Source organism: Buceros rhinoceros, unplaced genomic scaffold, assembly GCF_000710305.1.
Source record: "Buceros rhinoceros silvestris isolate BGI_N320 unplaced genomic scaffold, ASM71030v1 scaffold5287, whole genome shotgun sequence".
Taxonomy (NCBI): Eukaryota; Metazoa; Chordata; class Aves; order Bucerotiformes; family Bucerotidae; genus Buceros; species Buceros rhinoceros.
The window spans coordinates 133-18,032 of NW_010422632.1; the positions used below are offsets into that span (position 1 = coordinate 133).

The 17,900-nt window shown below is 37.6% G+C and overlaps 1 protein-coding gene across 1 annotated transcript; it reads left to right on the forward strand.

Moving 5' to 3' along the window:
* Nucleotides 1-10,133: 10,133 nt before the first annotated feature.
* Nucleotides 10,134-17,696, forward strand: LOC104496906 (protein piccolo-like; the record flags this gene model as incomplete). Its single annotated transcript, XM_010140095.1, has 2 exons — nucleotides 10,134-12,342; nucleotides 17,548-17,696. Coding segments are annotated over 2 exons (2,358 nt in total), but the record flags the coding sequence as incomplete, so codon positions are not given.
* Nucleotides 17,697-17,900: the final 204 nt, after the last annotated feature.

Below are 17,900 nucleotides of genomic sequence, written 5' to 3' on the forward strand. Positions count from 1 at the left end.
GAAGGTCAGGAATCTAAAATAGTATAATTGCTATTAAAATAGTAGGAAGGAAATTCATTAAAGGTTAATTCTTTCTTCTTCCCCAACCCTAGACAGTTGGGTTAAATATCACATTGCCTGCAAGGCTGTCATCTGAATTTATCCAGGAGTGGAACACTTCCACTTATGAAAATGAATCTAGATTTCAATGTTAGTCATATAACCCATATTTAATAATTGCTAAAACAATTAGTTATAAAAATTAAATCAATTTATACTTTAAAAGAATAAGATGGAGGTTGTTCTAAAAATCAGGACTTTCTCCCAGATTTATTCATAGCAGAGCTAATTAAGACTGAGTTGAGTGCCCTGACTGGCTTTCTTTGGTGAAGAGCTGGTGCTGATGTCCAGTCTGGTTTTAAATACTCTGAAATGATGAGGCATTTGCCACTTCTCTTTCCCAGCTCCATGGATTAATCTGGTGTAGTATCAACAGATTGTAGAATACATATACAAGAAAAACAGGGAGAAAAGTAAACTTTGAAAAAATGTTTTCATGCCTTATAAAAGAATTTTTTTTTTTAAATAAAAAAGGTATAAACTTAAACAGATAACATAGTGAAAGCGGTTTTTCTTCCATGAGATGTTCTGTTTTGTATCAGTACCGCAAGTTTCTATTAATGCCTTAAGTATTAATGCCTTCTTTGAAAGATGGCTTTTTGAAGGTTGGGTTGGGGTGGAGGCAGAGGTTAATTTGATTTTGGTTAACTTGTGTCGCTTGGAAATGGGTTTGTATCACACTGGAAATGACATTCTTACATGAGAATAAGAATAGGAATGTGGTTTTTTGTGTGGTCTGGCTAGTACACTTCCTCACTGTCGAAAAAGTGTAATGGAAAATCTGGACATACTGTGAGTGGTTTTCACACTTTGTAAGTTTAGCCATCTGTGGCAGACGATCTATTCTGTGTGTTTGTTGTCAGGTTCAGTTACATTCCTTTAAAAAGAGAGAGGATTGGGCTGGCTGGAAGCTTCTGGGGAGAGAGATTGCTCTTGCCTTGGGAGCAACTGAGCTTATTTTAGGGGGAGATCTCATGCTTCAGGAAAAGAGGAACGGATGGATGGAGAAGGAAAGCGAGAAGGTTTCAGGCAGACATTCAGGGAGTTGCTGAGAAACTGTAGAGAAGAGAGAGGAACAGATTAGCAACTCAAGCTGATGGAGAAAGCAACTTGTCCAGCTGAGGCAGTGGGGATTATGCGGAATTTGCTGCAGAACAGAAAGCTGGTGATCAGCTGGAATAGAGTGGAGTCTGGAAGCTGAGCATCAGTGACCAAAGAGAGCTTCACAAATCTCCTTTGGTTTCTATCCTGCCTTTTGTTTCTATTTTATTCTAATAGCGTGTAATGCTGTAATTTTGACAACTGTATAACCACTATGAAGGGCTATTGGTGCTGACAGAGCTTGAAAAGCCTCACAGAGCTAGGCATGGTACCAAGTAAAAAGTATGTTTTTCTACCATAGAATGTGTTGCATTGGTAAATTTTAAGGCACTTCCAGAAAGAGTGGGAGGCAATTTGATGCAGCCCATTCTCAAGTGCACAGCGGTATGGATGAAGTAAGGGCTGAGCAGAAAAGCCAAAAAGAGGGCTTAGCTGTGATACATATAGGATGGTCTGAATTAAGCAGTTAGGCACGTGGTAAATTTGTCTAGTGCCTTACAGCTGGAGTTACATGGCCGTTGCTCCCCAGCATGAACCACACTTTGGAGAAAGTGATTAACTAGGGCTCTATTCACTCTGCCACCTTTAATCTTAGACCAGGGAAGCAAAGATTCATGAGCACAGAATAAAATAAATACTGTTTGAAAGATCAAACTGATCCAAGCCCAGAGCTTTTGGTTGCTGAGGAGTCATTTCTGAAGAACTGCAGAAGTGACAAGATTCCTGCTCAAAGAAAAGGATTAACACTCTGATACAAAACAGATCCCACATGGGGATCCCAAAGCAGGAATTCAGACTGCTGCAGCTGCTAGGAGTAGGGCTGACCTCCTCTCAAGACTGACCTCCTCCCAAGACTGACCTCCTCCCAAGACATTTACAGGTGGCATCTGTATCACGTGGCTGTTTCTACAGTAGTAAGAAAAACAGGTGTGATTGTGGAGTGAGCCAAAGAAAAATTACACTTTCTTTCAGTCCAGTAGTCTGGAGGACTAGCTCAGATTAGCTCTGTACATTATGTCTGCGCTTGGGCAGATGAAGCCTCGCTCTTGCGAATAAACAAGGGCAATGGCGCAGCATGTGGAGTCTCTTCAGCTACCAGTCTTTGGAAGTCAGTAGTAAAGGAGAGGCAGAAAAAGAGAAGACTTTCCCACACCTTTTTTGTTTGATTGGGTTTTTTTTCCTGTAAATTAATATTAATATTAATATTAATTAGATTAATATTCCCTTTATTTCAGAGATAGAGGGGTTTGGTGGCTGGTGGTTTTTTTATTTTAATTGTAGCTGAAAATTTGCAAGGTAGTCTTATATCAGTTGAAAACAGATGGTGTTAATTCAGCGTATGCATATCCTCTGATAAGTATAAACTGTTCTGAATTTTTCTCACCAATATTTTCTGGATAGGATTCGCAGATTGCAGAGGAAGAGTATTTGAAGTATGTTCGCATTGACAGGGAAGAGACTTTATAATCCAGTAAAATTTCCAATAAATGAGATCTGAGTTTCAAATAAAATGTATTATTCCAGCTGAGGGGAATGACATCTAATGATTTGTGTGTTACATGATGAGAAACATTAATTCCTATGCGTGAATGAGCCCATGCTGAGAATGTTGCGTTATGTGCAAAAATATTTATTCCAAGGACTTCATCGTTGCAAGATGAAGATGACGGATGTCTTTTTCTACTGCCACAAATAGCTTCATGATCAGCCAGTTCCCAAGCTAGCAATGAATACTTTGGTACGATTTTGTAATATAACTGGTTTGAATTGCCAATGGCAGAATCACATCACATCGCCTCTGTATCAGAACATCTTACTGAGGTACAGCTCTGTGTGATTAGTTAAGTCCAAAAACAGGCTGTGCTGGAGACAGGGCATATCATGTGCAAATGATATTTGTGTCTTTACCTAGCACAGGCATCAAATGGTCCATCCACTTCATAGAACTTTTGATAATTTTCCAAAGGTTAAACTGAGAAGTTCCGAGTATCTACGGTTCTGTATTTATATAAAATGCCTCTTAGTCTGTCAGTGAAACCATAAGGGTAAAAATAGAATTGATGATCAATTAAGAAACACTAATTATGTTACAGTGTAGTATACTCTGTTATAGTATAGGTACATAGTCACCACAAATCTACTGACTTTGTCTTAATCTTGTTAAGCACCTACCTCGTAGCAATTTGAATTTTGCCATTAGAGTTTCTCCAGATAGTGAATCTCTCTTGTTCAGCTTCTGTTATGCACTACATGGATTTCCATATACCTTATCCTCTGTTACATCATTTATTTCATAATCTCTTGGGTTGTCAAAGCGGAATATGCTTCAGAAACCTCCTCTTCAGAAACTTTAATGATTCATGAGGAAGTGTCTATATAAATCTGTTCATTTGGATCCTTTCTCTTTTAAACAAAAATTGGACTATCTTCTTAAAATTCACAAGTAATTTGCAAATGAGGAGAGATTTTAATTTGAAGAATTAATTTGAAGAAGTATTTATTCTGAATTCTTTATCAGATCAGGCTTCGGTCCTGTGCTGGGGCTCTAATACTATAGCACTCAGAGTACTAACTGAAGTTGGTACTAAAAACATAGTATTGTAGCAGTGTATTTTTTTTTTTCTGTGAAGTCCCTCTATAGGTTTTAATATACTGATACATAAATAAAATACGTAAGAATATTTAACATTTTAGTACAAAGCGTACAGAGACAAACATTTAATAAGCATCAGTAGGTATTGCCTACATAGCAGCTATGTACTTCCTCCATTGTTTTCAAGCCATTTATAGCAAAGTATAAAGTCTGTTTTTGTCATTCAGGGAAGAAATTCCAGTCACGTTCTTCTGGTTTAAGGACAGGGTTTTTCCCTTCTCTGCTTTCCCCTTCTTTTTCCCTATATTTCCATCTTTTCTTTTTCAGAGATAAAATAGTGGGAAAAATATTGAGCACATTTGGTACAGAGATTTCAGTGAAGAAGTAGTGCTCAATTGCTCTTCCAATTTGACTCTTTCTGTTAACTTGTCAGATGCCCATTGTCTGAATCTGCCAGAGATTTTTTTTCCCCATTGTAAAGGAACTGAGGTACATTTAATTCTATGTACATTTAATATAATAGGACAGCAGCAAATCTCTTACATAAACTTGTATCCCAGAACACTTTGCAAAGATAAGTAATATGATTGCAAAGACAAATAGCAAAGAATATCAGAACTTAAAAGAATTTAAGAATAAAAAAGAAAATAATTGTTTGCAGGTGAGTTTTGAAGATAGTTTTACTTCAGCCAGAAATATTCCCTTTTGTATAAGGGAAAATTTATGAACAGTATTGAATTGTAGTCCGGAGAATGGGTAAAGAGACTTCTGTGTCTTCAGTGAACCAAAAAACAAACAGAATAGATATTGTTTTAGATAGAAGCTGTGGAAATCAAAACATAAACTTGTGAATCATGTGGTTCCAGTTACATTATTTAAAGTCGAAGTTTCAAAACACTGAATTTCATTCTTTTCACAAACTGATTTTCTACTGATGTATTTCTGCTGATTTAAACTGCTGTTCCTCTTTTTTCACCAACATAAATTGAGAATGGAGTTGCCCTGTTGCCCTTATAGGCAAAAGCTGTCAGTCCTTTCCCAAATGATTAATGAATCAGTCTATGTAAAACTGCCTCTTCTATGCAAACAACTGGGAACAACTAATAAGTCTGCTCACATAAAATAGATGAAATATAGGTTTAGATCTCTTTGAAAATCACCGTGTAAGGGCCGCATCTGTCTGTAGTTTGCATATCAAATTTCCATTGAATTTCTTCTTTGTCACCCTGAGATCAAAAGCAGCATATGGCCTTTTATGTGTTTAAATGAGGAAAGAAGTTGATATCTCATGTCACGTCAGCTGTTAGGAAGTGCACTGTGCTGTTCCCTGTGCATTTGAAGTGAAAATGGCAATTTCAAACAATTTCACAGGAAAAATGGAAAAAGCAAGGGGATGGAAAGTACACAAGTGCTCATCTGAGGAATGAGTGACTCTGATTGACACAAATGAAAGCAAAAAAGCTCTGAAAAATGCTTCTTGTTTTGGAATGGACTATTTCTAAAAATTTTATGTTCATTTTAACAGACAAGAAATTTATTTTTACAGAGTCTCCAAAGGAGTGAAAAAAAGAAAATCAGACTGGCTGGCATCTCAGTGCTGCTGTGTAGTGATTTAGAAACTAGTTTTCTGCCTGACTGCCCAGTCCCCAGAGCAAAATGCTTGCAGAAAATGAAAAGACAAGAGTTATATTAAAGGAAAGCTCTAGTCTATTACTCATGAAGCAGGAAATACCCTGCTTCCACTCCCTTTGCCAGCAATGGCACACAAGCCAAGGCAGTACAGTCTGTCTGATGGGGTTTTACTGATGATTAGAGTTTGTTCAGAGCATGTATCACTTCATTCTCAGCACTGCTGATGAGACTAGCTTTTATAAAAACACGCGTTACTAGATTTCCTTACCATACGCGATTCTTCTCCTTCCTTTTACCTGTTGGCCTCAGAGGTGAGTTTGCACACTCTGTGGTTCTTCATGCTATAAAAGTGACCCCGTATCAGCCTTAGCCATTGGAAAGTTTCTCAATATTCTTGCTCTAATGATCGTTACCAAGGGTTAATGAAGGTGGTCCCCTCTAGTCAGTAATTACCACATAATAGATAAAATTCAGAAGACTCCATAAAAACTTACATGAGAAACCATTTCTTTGCCCTGGACAATCTACAAAACATTGAGCAACATCTCTGTCTGCATTCTACAAGAAGATGCAGTTGTGTCTTGAGGGGACTGTGGCAAAGGAGTGGCTTCAGCTATGACTCGCTTTACCTTTGTTTTTCATAGCATCACAGACTGTAGGTAGTCACAACATCACAGTGTCTATGATATAGACAGTCTGTTGGTGGCAAACTCTAATAAGGATGCCCTCATTGCAATTGTAATTGATTCGTGCATATGCATATAGTATACATATTGTATATGTTATTTGGAGGATTTGTCCCTACTTATTCAAAAAAATATATATAAATAGAGGACTATTTTGTCAGCTTTAAAGAGCACAGAAGAAGAACTTTAAGTTTGTTTCTATTGTGGTCACTAAATTTTGAAAGAGAAATAAATAATGAAGTTTCCATATTTGCTACTAAAATCCAAAATACGCAAAAAGCATATGAGTTATATGTCAAGCGTGAAAGCTCTGTTCTTTGAGCAAATTAGGCTAATATTCAAGAATGGCTAGATGAAGAGAGAGAGAGGAGGGTGCAAGAACAGCACCGTATCATATTGAAGCAAATTCAGTTGAGAAGAGGAAGAGAAAGATTAACTAGAATCAAACACACTGTTTAGAGGTAGAAATTAATCACAGCTCTCATAAGCTGTTCAGTCTCCCAAAATAAACTCTTTAAAACAGGTAAAAGCAATGGAATCTGTGAGTATTTCCTAGTGCTTGACTGATCCTTGTAGTGGGTCAGATCTTACTGGCCTTGTCAGCAATGCCATCGAATTGGAGGAGATAAAAACAGGTAGAAAAGGGTATTGTCACAAAGATTGACAAGGCATAGGATGGTCATCTCAAAGGAATTACTTCAAAGTCACCACACAATTTAACAGGGTTCACAAGCCTTTGTCCAGATGACCTCTAAAAATTAAAAGTCAGGAAATAAAGCACATCAAGACTAATCTGTATTGGCAAGTCAGAAAAGGAAGGTTTTGTTAAGTCTGGTTGCACACAACCTTCAGCTTTTGAGTTCCTCACTGTGATGTTATCTTGCCATTGAACTGCAAGACCAAGGAGTGCATTCTTCTCCTATCTTTATTAACCAAATGTTGTTAAGCTTAAGAATTGATGGGGAAGGGTGAAGATTGTTTCTTGCTCAATTCTTGAATTGAGGAAGTATTGTATTGAGGAAGCTTTATCTCAAGCACAAGCTTTGGACTTAATTTAGCAAGGTCAGCTTTGCCTCACAAGCAGATCTGATTACCATCATGTCTATCCCGAAGGGATGTTCTAGACAAGTGTGAAATTCTCGCTATTTCTTACAAGGGTCAGCAATAGAGTTATATGGTTTATAAGGTTGTCATGGCGAAACAAGAAGCAAAACAGTTTACTTCTAATTCTTGAGATTGACAGACAGCATTTAGAGTGATCATTTCTAAACACAGAATTATTTTTAAAAATTAGTGAGGGTGATAGATAGCTAGAAGGAAACGGGTTAGAATGAAGATGACAAATGTGATAAAACATGGTAGAAAACTTCATGGCTTATTGAGTCAGAGAGCTTGCTAAGGTCACCTGCCTGACATCTAACATAGCCTTTAACAAGTAGGTGTAAGGCCAAAGAATGCCTGCCTGAATTTGGTAGGTTTCTTTGGCTCCAGAGTAGTCTCATGGAGGTTTCTGCCCATCTTTCCTTTAGATACTTTAAACCTGAAGTGAGCACTATAAATGTGTTGCAGGGACTAAAAATACAGGGTTAGGGCTAGACAGCACAGTTACTGATAAAGAGATTGGAATTTGATGAAGATCAGCCCTAGCTTGTCTTTTTCCCTTGCTAGTTAAATTCAAACGGAAATGCAGTACTAAATTTAACCACTACTCGAAAGTTATCTGACAAAACGCTGTAGCTGAACTTCCCTTCAATCTACTAAATGGTTCCTAGGTAGCATGCTAACATAACTGATGATGAGAATCTCCAGAAAGAAGAAAAATAAAACCCACACATTTTATAACACTAATAAAATATTTTTTCTTATCCCAATATAAATACCAAGTAAAAGTAATTAAGACTTGCCTTTTGAGAAAGCAGCAGCAGAGAACTAGAGGTTATCAATACTTTTTCAAAAGCAAGTGGTACATCTTCCTGTTGTGTCTATTAGGCTGAGTTTCCTTGTATGGAGACAGATATAAAAATAAGATATGTTTTCTTTTAATAAAATCCATTATAAGCTGATGCTGGGATTTATTCATCAGGAACTTAACTATCATCTGAAAATAATAATTCCATAAAGTATTATAGACCTTTTAATGAGTGAGTTATTAATAGCTCTTCCTCAATACCAGTGACCATCTGTGACTGCTTCACCATCTGTGATCGCTGTGTCAGTTTGGAAGGGGGAAATAACAGTGGTATTGCACTGAATTTACAATATCAGTTAATAGCCAACTAGACCTACTGTAGATGATTAATTTGTCTTTGATTATAAATACACACTGAGAAAGGGAAAATTAGTTTCTTTGATTTGTTGGCACAACATGGGTTTGGGAAATGGCCACGGGAAGCCGAAAACAAAATTAATTGCATTTATTGAAATCCGAAACATGCAGAAGTTGATGGAATTTAGATGAAGAGGAGTAAAAGAGCTTAAATGGCACTTGAAAAGGTAGTGAATGTTTCTTTAAAGATCCATGACAAATGATGTGTTAATTATTGTGATTTGCTGAGGTTAGGTAACAGGGGAACAGCAAAAGAGTGTTGTCAACACTTTTTTAAAACTTTTACAATTTGTTGACAACATATTAGAACAAACAAAAAATGATGATTTATAAACTCCTAATTAAACTTAATCTTGTTGACGTCTGAGTGGTGTTTATTTCAGAAGAAATTCCATTTTAAATTAATAACAGTTAATACTTGCTAAAGTGCTGTCCTTCCCTGCAGAGGCAGAAGAGTCAAGTTGGTTGGTATTCTCTTTACTTCCCTTATTAAACTGTGCTAAAGTGTTTCCATATTTTGCCATTAACACAGCTGCATTCTGTAATGGCTGAGGAGATTATTTGTAGCACATGTGAATAGATCAATCGTTTTTCCTTTAGTAAGGCAAAATTTGTAAGAAGCTGTTGGAGAGATAGAACCCAATTTCAAAATCGTTCAAGTCTCACTTCTTAATGTATATACATTGTGTGGGAGCCTAAATTTCTTCAAAACTAAATAGAACTTTTCAAAAATGCTAGTAATTCAGGGTGCAATTTATATTGCATCTAAACAGTTGTGTTGCCGACTTTTCTGGTTGATAGATGGGTAGCTCCGAAAAATGTCTCATGGGCTAAGGTAGATACTTCTCCTAGATCAGGATGAACCATTATCTGCCATTATCTGTGGGGACGTCTGGACATGTGGACTGAACTAGATTCCTACATTTTTATACTGCTTAACTTTTTCAAAGTTTTAAACTGTGGCTTTGGAACTGGAACATACTTAATTTAAGAAAGTCTTCAATGAACTGAAGAAAGTGCATACCGCTTTTGCAAAGTGCGAGAATCTTCCCTGAAAATATTATGTAGCAGCAGAGGTGAGGCAAAAATGACAAGATCAGCCAAGAATTATTTGTTGTACCAAATGTGTTGGCACTAGAAAGTCCTGCTTTGGTGTCTGGATTTTAGTACAAGTTACAGCTGTTTAGTTTGTGCCTCCAGAGACTTCTGTTTGATTGTACAGATTATACATATATTTATATATGAATATGTAAATAAGTACATGTATAATTATATGTATAACTTTTCTATTAAATGTTATGTAAAAGGAAGGTGTGTAGGTCTACATATATTCCCCTCCCACACACACATGCACTGTATATGATTATGTATAAACATACAGAGAAAAAAATAACAGTCAATTCAATTTCACGAATATAAAGTAGATTTTTCCGTCTTGGGCTGAACAGAGTCCTAGTGCATCTCACCCTTATTCAGGAAGATAGATTCCCTATCTTCCTGACCTTTAGCAGACGGATGGCATTTTTTCATGCCGTTTTCTGCTGCTTATTCACAGATACCAAAGCTTTCCTCTCTGGCAGAGAAAGTATGTGGTTATAGATGTAAAGGCATACCATGAAAAAACTGTAGGTAACTTGTGACTAATTCATGACCAAGCCTCCAGAATAGTGATTCCGTCTTGTTTCTTCTATTGCAGACAAAAGGTTCTTCAAGCATAACTCCATCAGGCACTCAAAAGAAGGTGAAGAGGACGCTGCCCAACCCACCTCCAGAGGAAGCAACAGCAGGAACTCAGGCACCATATACTTCTGTGGGATCAGTTTCACGCAGAAGGATTTGTAGGACCAACACTATGGCCAGAGCCAAAATTCTTCAGGATATAGACAGGGAATTGGATCTGGTTGAACGTGAATCAGCCAAGCTTAGGAAGAAGCAAGCAGAGCTAGATGAGGAGGAAAAAGAAATAGATGCCAAGCTGAGATACTTGGAAATGGGCATTAATAGGAGGAAAGAAGCCTTACTAAAAGAAAGAGAAAAGAGAGAGCGTGCCTATCTCCAAGGAGTAGCAGAAGAACGTGATTACATGTCAGACAGTGAAGTTAATAATACCAGGTCAACCAGAATAGAAACTCAGCACGGCTTGGAAAGACCACGTACTGCACCCCAGACAGAATTTAACCAGTTTATGCCACCACAAACCCAGCCAGAAACACAGTTTGCCCCTGCTACAAGCCCATATGCTCAATATCAGTATTCATCTCCTGCCCTGCCAACTCAAGCACCAACTCAGTTCACACAGCAATCACATTACCAGCAACAACAGCCTTTGTATCACCAGCAGGTTTCACCCTATCAGACCCAGACATCTTTCCAAACAGGAGCTACTATGTCCTTTACTCCACAGGCTCAGCCTCCACCATCTCAACAGCCGTCATATCAGCTCCCATCACAGATGATGGTGATACAGCCAAAGCCAAGACAAACCACTTTATATTTGGAGCCTAAGATAACAACAAACTATGATGTAATTCGCAATCAGCCTCTCATGATAGCTCCAGTTTCAACTGACAATAACTATGCAGTTTCCCAGCTCGGCAGTAAATACTCTACCTTGGACTTAAGGATGGGACTAGATGAGAGAAACAGCATAGCAAGCAGCCCTATATCAAGCATATCTGCAGATTCGTTCTATGCAGATATAGACCACCACCATACACCCCGAAATTATGTGTTGATTGATGATATAGGAGAACTTACTAAAGGAACAGGAGCACTTGGTTCTAGTTTTAGCCTCCATGAGAAAGATCTGACCAAAACAGATCGACTGCTTCGCACAACTGAGGCTAGGAGAGCACAAGAAGTGTCAGACTTCCTAGCACCACTGCAGACTTCTTCTAGGTTACATTCCTATGTTAAAGCCGATGAAGACCCAATGGAGGACCCTTATGAACTCAAACTTCTGAAACACCAGATAAAACAAGAGTTCCGTAGAGGTGCAGAAAGTCTGGACCATCTGGCTGGCCTGTCACAGTATTACCATGCGGAGGGCAGCTACAGGCATTTTCCAAAATCTGAGAAATATAGCATAGGTAGGCTTACTCTTGAGAAACAGGCTGCTAAGCAGCTGCCAGCAGCCCTCCTTTACCAGAAGCAGTCGAAACACAAGAAAGCTTTGATAGACCCCAAACTAACAAAGTTTTCACCTATCCAAGAAAGCAGAGACCTTGAGCCTGACTATTCAAGCTATATGACTTCTAGCACTTCAACACTTGGGGGAATTACTACAAGGGCAAGGCTTCTTCAGGATGATATCACTTTTGGCCTTAGAAAAAACATCACTGACCAACAGAAATACATGGGGCCAGCACTGACTTCGTCAATTGGAGCAGGCCTTGGGACTGCATTAGGTCCAACAATGAGGTCCACATTACAAGATGAAGCAGATAAGTCTTATAGCAGTGGTAGTAGATCTAGGCCCTCATCTAGACCCTCCTCAGTTTATGGGCTTGATTTGTCATTGAAAAGGGATTCTTCCAGTTCTTCTTTAAGACTGAAAGCACAAGAAGCTGAACCTTTAGATGTTTCCTTTAGCCATGCAGCACCTTCTGGAAGAACTAAACCCACCAGTCTACCTATTAGCCAAAGCAGGGGAAGGATCCCAATAGTAGCACAGAACTCAGAGGAAGAGAGCCCGCTGAGTCCCGTTGGCCAGCCAATGGGAATGGCAAGAGCGGCAGCTGGACCCTTGCCTCCAATATCCGCAGATACCAGGGACCAGTTTGGATCAAGCCATTCATTACCTGAGGTCCAGCAACATATGAGGGAGGAGTCACGGACTCGAGGCTATGATCGAGATATAGCCTTCATCATGGATGACTTCCAGCATGCCATGTCAGACAGTGAAGGTAAATTAGGCCTCAGACTGGTATCTTACTATCACAACGCAAATCCTCATTTCTATGCATGTGTCTAATTTTTGTTATAATTCAAAGACTTGTTCTTTTTTCTGTTCCTTGGTGCATCTTCCATGTATCTACATTTTGGGATTTGATTTGTTTTGTTTTATTTGATATTTTTTTATTTCTCTCTAACAGTAACTTCTGCATGGTGTTAAGCTACTTTAGCATGCCCACTATATTGTTGTTGATTTGCTTTCCTTTTGGTTTGCTTGTGTGTTTTCCTTTTCACTTGTTGATGTCTACTTTTCTAATGATACTGTGTAGAGTATTCCATGTACAATACAGACCCTACCATCAGTCCTTGTGTGGAGCCTTCTCCAGTGACTGCGAATCATTGAACTTATTTGCAATAGTTCTTTTTGGGGATTTGGAAATAATCTCCCAAATCTCTAAAAAACTCTAGCAATTTTATTTGCATGAAATTTCATGATAGAATTCAAGAACTGGTAATTCCATCTCCCGATGCACCACTTTAGATCCACATTTATATACAAATAGTGTGTCCATGAAGTACATATTGTGTGTTAGAACCACATAGAGCTTAATGTGATAGCAAAATAACGTTCTACATATGGTTTGTTGAAAGCATCCCGTCATGTGTCATGTGGACTTCTGTGCATTCAGAATTGTGATGATGTAAGATAATTTGTCATTTGGATGGTGCAAGACAATCTCTCATCCCACAATAAACTTCCATAAAGTATTTTACTTCTATTGATGGATTATGCAGCGTAGCTGGTTTTATATGCACCCCATACAATATGTCTGCCAAATAAGCACAAGAGTTTAGCTCACTTAGGTTCAGGAAAAGAACTTTTCTGATGTATTATACATGGTGCAATGAAAAGTGTTTCTTTTGAATAAGTACAGCAGAATGTTAAAGCTGATGTTGAGTACTAAATAATTGCAAATTATGTATCAATTTTGTTTGAGTCAGTTCAGACTTTATATATGCTAAATTGTTTAAAAATCACAAAGACAGTTTGAAAGAAAATGAAATTAATATGTTTAAAATTGTATGCGCTCCCTTAACTTTTTCTTATGTGTATTTACTGCACAATAAAAGAGACTTTGCATGCGCTATATTGTCTGTTAAATGGCAATGATTGTCTCAAAAGACACATTTGCATGATTATGAAGTAGAATGGTTTCTTTTTCAGGTTTGTACTAACCTCAATGTTCATCATTGCTTTTTTACATACGCTGAATCTTTCATAAGCATCAGTAAATTGAATCTATTTGCCTTCCTGATATTGCAGTATATTGAAGGGTTGTGTTCTGTAAGTTTCTTTTCATGTTTCTTATATATTTACAACCCCCTCATGAAGTCTGTGTTTCAGGAGAGGTTCAGGATCACCAGCTTTTTTGATTTTTATCAGAAGTTCAAGTGCTTTCACTGTTCTTAAATTCTTATCACATAGAGTCCTGTAATTAAATCTGAAGGCAGTTGAGAGGAACTCCCGAAGTTGCAACTTATATCATTCTTCTTAAACAAGTAGATGTTTTCTTGTCTCAACTTGACTTTTACACATCATTCTAGGGTCACATTGTGAAGGACATAGGACTTTTCCCCCTGAAAAGTAAGGAGAACCTAACTGGACCAAAAAAAGCCTATTTGGTGCGGTTCTACCTCCCATAAACAGATCATAGGGAATTCAATTTTTGCACTACGGTGCATCTTGTTTGTTTTATGTATTTGTACAAGGCATACGTGTTACATTTTCAGTTAATCTTGTTTTGGTTTTAAATTAGTTTCTGATTAGTTGCACTCTTTGAGAAGTATTCTAACTCAAGTCATGTTCTTTATTAGATGTCCCTGAATACTAGGGCTTCCCTTCTCAGCAATGTTTTTTCACATTTCTTTCAAGATTCTGATTCTTCACAGATTGCTTATTTTTGCACCAGTTTATGTAAAGTCTTGGGAAATCAAAACACTTTATGACATATTTTCATATGCTGTCTAATAGCAAGGATCATTCATTTAAAATAATTCATATGATTTGGGTGTACAATAAAAAGGGTTTCATAGAAGCAATTATGGTTCTTCAGAAAGTCATGGCCTTCTCTTCTCTGGACTGTACTTTTCTCTGTTGTGCCCTGACAGTGGACAGCTATTCTAGTATGTTGCATCCAGCCTTTTAACACAGTCTTCTTTGGTTTTCAGTTTTGTTTTTTTTTTCTTTTAATAACTGCTGCTTGGTGTTGATGAGATTTCATTAAAAGAAATCAGTCTTAAGCACTGTCTTAGGAAAACTCTTCTTGTGCTAAACACTGAATTTTCATATTTAGAGACTTCTAAAAATGAATGTGGGTCAAGGTATTAAATTCAAATTGTTTATCTTCGGTTCAGATTGAGAGATATGCCTGACTTCCTGTTCATTTTTTGTAAGTTACATTCCATAGCAAATACCAGAAGAGGATACAAATAGGACTTGGAGGCCAAACCTTCTGTTTTTCACTAACTGCACCTACATACTGTAAGAAGTCTTAAACCCATGCTTCAGCATATAAGTAGTACCTACACTAGGATTCCAAACTTCAAGCAATTTAAAAAATGACTTCAGTGTTGGAAGAGCACAACATCCAGAGGTTCCCATTGAAAATCAATAACATTTTGTGGTTTTGAAACACTTGGTAGTTCCTCAGGCTTCTGAGTACCATGAAAGCTCTGATCCAGCAAATAGGTCTTTATTAACTCGACAGCTGCCAGTTTCCACAAACTATTAAGTATGTTGAAGATACTAATTTTCAAGGATGCTGAAGCTAGTACTCAATGTAAGTAGTCCCTGCCGGTCAGCTCACAGGATGTAAAAGGTACCTTTTCTCACCTAAAGGATTATTTTTCTTTTATATGCTAATTTGTTAATTTTACTTAGAGTTTTGCAGTTTAAACCTGAGATATGAAGGCGTCAACACAGCTGACCCCTTGTAATTTTTCATCTGTGGGGTTTAGAGTGATTGCTATTAGTTCTGTGATGCAGTTTCGTGGATTCCACAGCCCGCAGTTCAATCTCACCTTGTTAAACTGTGTGTGATTAATATACAGTTTAACACACAGGGACCCTACTGACTCCAGCAGGAGTTCTAACAGAGGGTAGAACCCTCGGGCTGCATATTGTCAGTCTTAGAAAAAAGCTTGTATCCTCAAAGACTGTCAGTGATTCATCTTGGTTGTTCTCAGGTTTCCAGCTGAAACAAGCCCCAAGTGATCAAACCCAAACTAATTTGTGGGTGTATGTACATGTGAGTGTGGCATGTCTGTGTCTATATAAACATACATACATACATTTTCAATTTTCTTTTAAAATATGCACATGCATCACCATTTGATAAAACAGTAGGAGTGTCTGAAGTGCAGTGTGGGATTCTACATGTGTACTAGCTTTTCAGAAGAAGAAATCCAGCAAAAGTTAATTGAACTGAGATAGAAGGGGGGAAAAAATTGTTCTTTCCTCTGCTCAGCTACTGGCACAGATTGTGATAGTCAGCATGAGTATCTGGGACTAGAAAACTGCATTAGGGTCTTCGTGTAAGCTTCAATAAGAAGTTCAAGAGGAGTCATGAATGAGCCTGCTACGTGCAGGCACTACTGATCGGCATAAATGCATGAAGTATAAAAGATTTGTGTGTTAGATGACAGTGGTTTATTGAGAGCAATTGATCAATAACTAATCACTAGCCAGACAAGCATCAACCTCTAATACTGTTTCTATTTAATTAATATGTGCTGATCTAAACAATATTTTCAAACTGTATCATATTAGATTAAATTCATGCACAGTTATTAAGGAAGAGACTGTGGAATACCTGAACCAAACTCGAGAATTGTCCAAAGGCCTAATACAATACAGGATGTTGGTTTTGCCCTATACAAAACATTATTTTTAAAAAATCATGAGTATATGTTACTCATCTTCTTGAAGAAATTTAATCAAATAGTAATGGAAAAACACAACTCTTTTTATTATTATTATTATTCCTCCCATTAAACTTTTTTCCTGGCTATTTGTTATACCAACTAGGTTATGTTTACTTCATCAACTAAACAGAGAAGATTATGCACACTACCATTTTTCATTTTAAATTCTCTTCTGTGTCGCGGATCAATTGCATTCACTCTTGTTACTATAGCAACAACTGACCTTATTTAAGGTTTGTAATTTCGGTTGGTTTTGCTGAAACAAATGTTGGCGTTCTTCGAATTCTAACTTTATCTTGCTTATTAAAGCATAAAATTCAAACTTTTGTTGCATTCTAATTAGCTGCACATTGTTTTGGTTTATGCTCACGGGCAATGTAGGTGAAAATCTGTTACGTTGTATAGTGGAAATATTGCTAAACATACACAAGCTGATTCTGATCCCGATGGATTGAAATGTCTGTCAGTTGAGCGGGCAGTCAGTAGGCATAAAGACGTATATTTGCAAAACTGTTTTCAATTAAAGAGTGTTGTTTGATCCCCAAAGTGTGTCTAGCACTATAGATTTTATAAAGGCTTAAAACTCTTGCAAATATAAGAATATGAGTTTTATGGAATTACTGCAGAAAGAACATTCTGGCTAACTTCCCACATACTGCAAAATCGGGGGATGGAATTCAAAATGAGAACACTTGCAATATTTCTGCGTAGAATTAGAAAGAGTAGAGAGTGGTTCATATTTTCTTTGATTTGGCATGATACTGATTTCATAAAGGAGTCTCACTTTTCTTAGAAGTAGTTCTAGACTGTTTCCAAAATATTTTGAACAATATTCAGTTCAGAAGTTTGGGAATTAATGGAGGTTGGGTTTTAGGGGTTGGGCTTTGGGAGTTTTATTTGGGTTTGTTTTTTCTTTTTCCTTAGCCAACTGCAAAGTAACTAATTTGGTTAATTTCATTCATCAAATACCTTAGGAATGTGTGAAATCTGCAGCACTCAGCAGTGGGTTTCTTCTGGCATTTAATACTCATCATTTTGACATAAACAGAATCTTGCTGTATCAATTACAGCTAAATTATGCCTGAGTTCAATGTCTCAAGTCTCGCCTGTAACTTTGCTTTAGCTGCATGGCCCATTAGTAACCACTATGCATGTTTGCTATGCACAATGCACATTACTGCCCTTTGCCCGGCACTGGATCAGAACATTTGATCTGTCCTTGGTTTTCAAAGCCTATCACCTCCGTCGTGAAGAAACAGATTGGTTTGACAAGCCCAGGGAGTCTCGTTTGGAGAATGGACATGCACTCGACAGAAGGCTGCCAGAGAAGTTGTCCCACTCTCGACCACCAAGTCAACACCAAGATCAAGTAAGCTGTCAAGTAAGCTGTGCCTTTAGTTTTATAAATGTTTGACAATTTAATCATACTGTTGAGGAGTGTAGGGGCTACAGGATTAATCAAATTGCATCTACATTCAGCTGAAGTGCTGTTGAACCTGAGTTTGTCATCAATACTTGATGAAATTACAGTAAACGTTCGTCTGCAATTCGGTATTAATTTTGCAGGTTGTCTTTTGATTTTTGA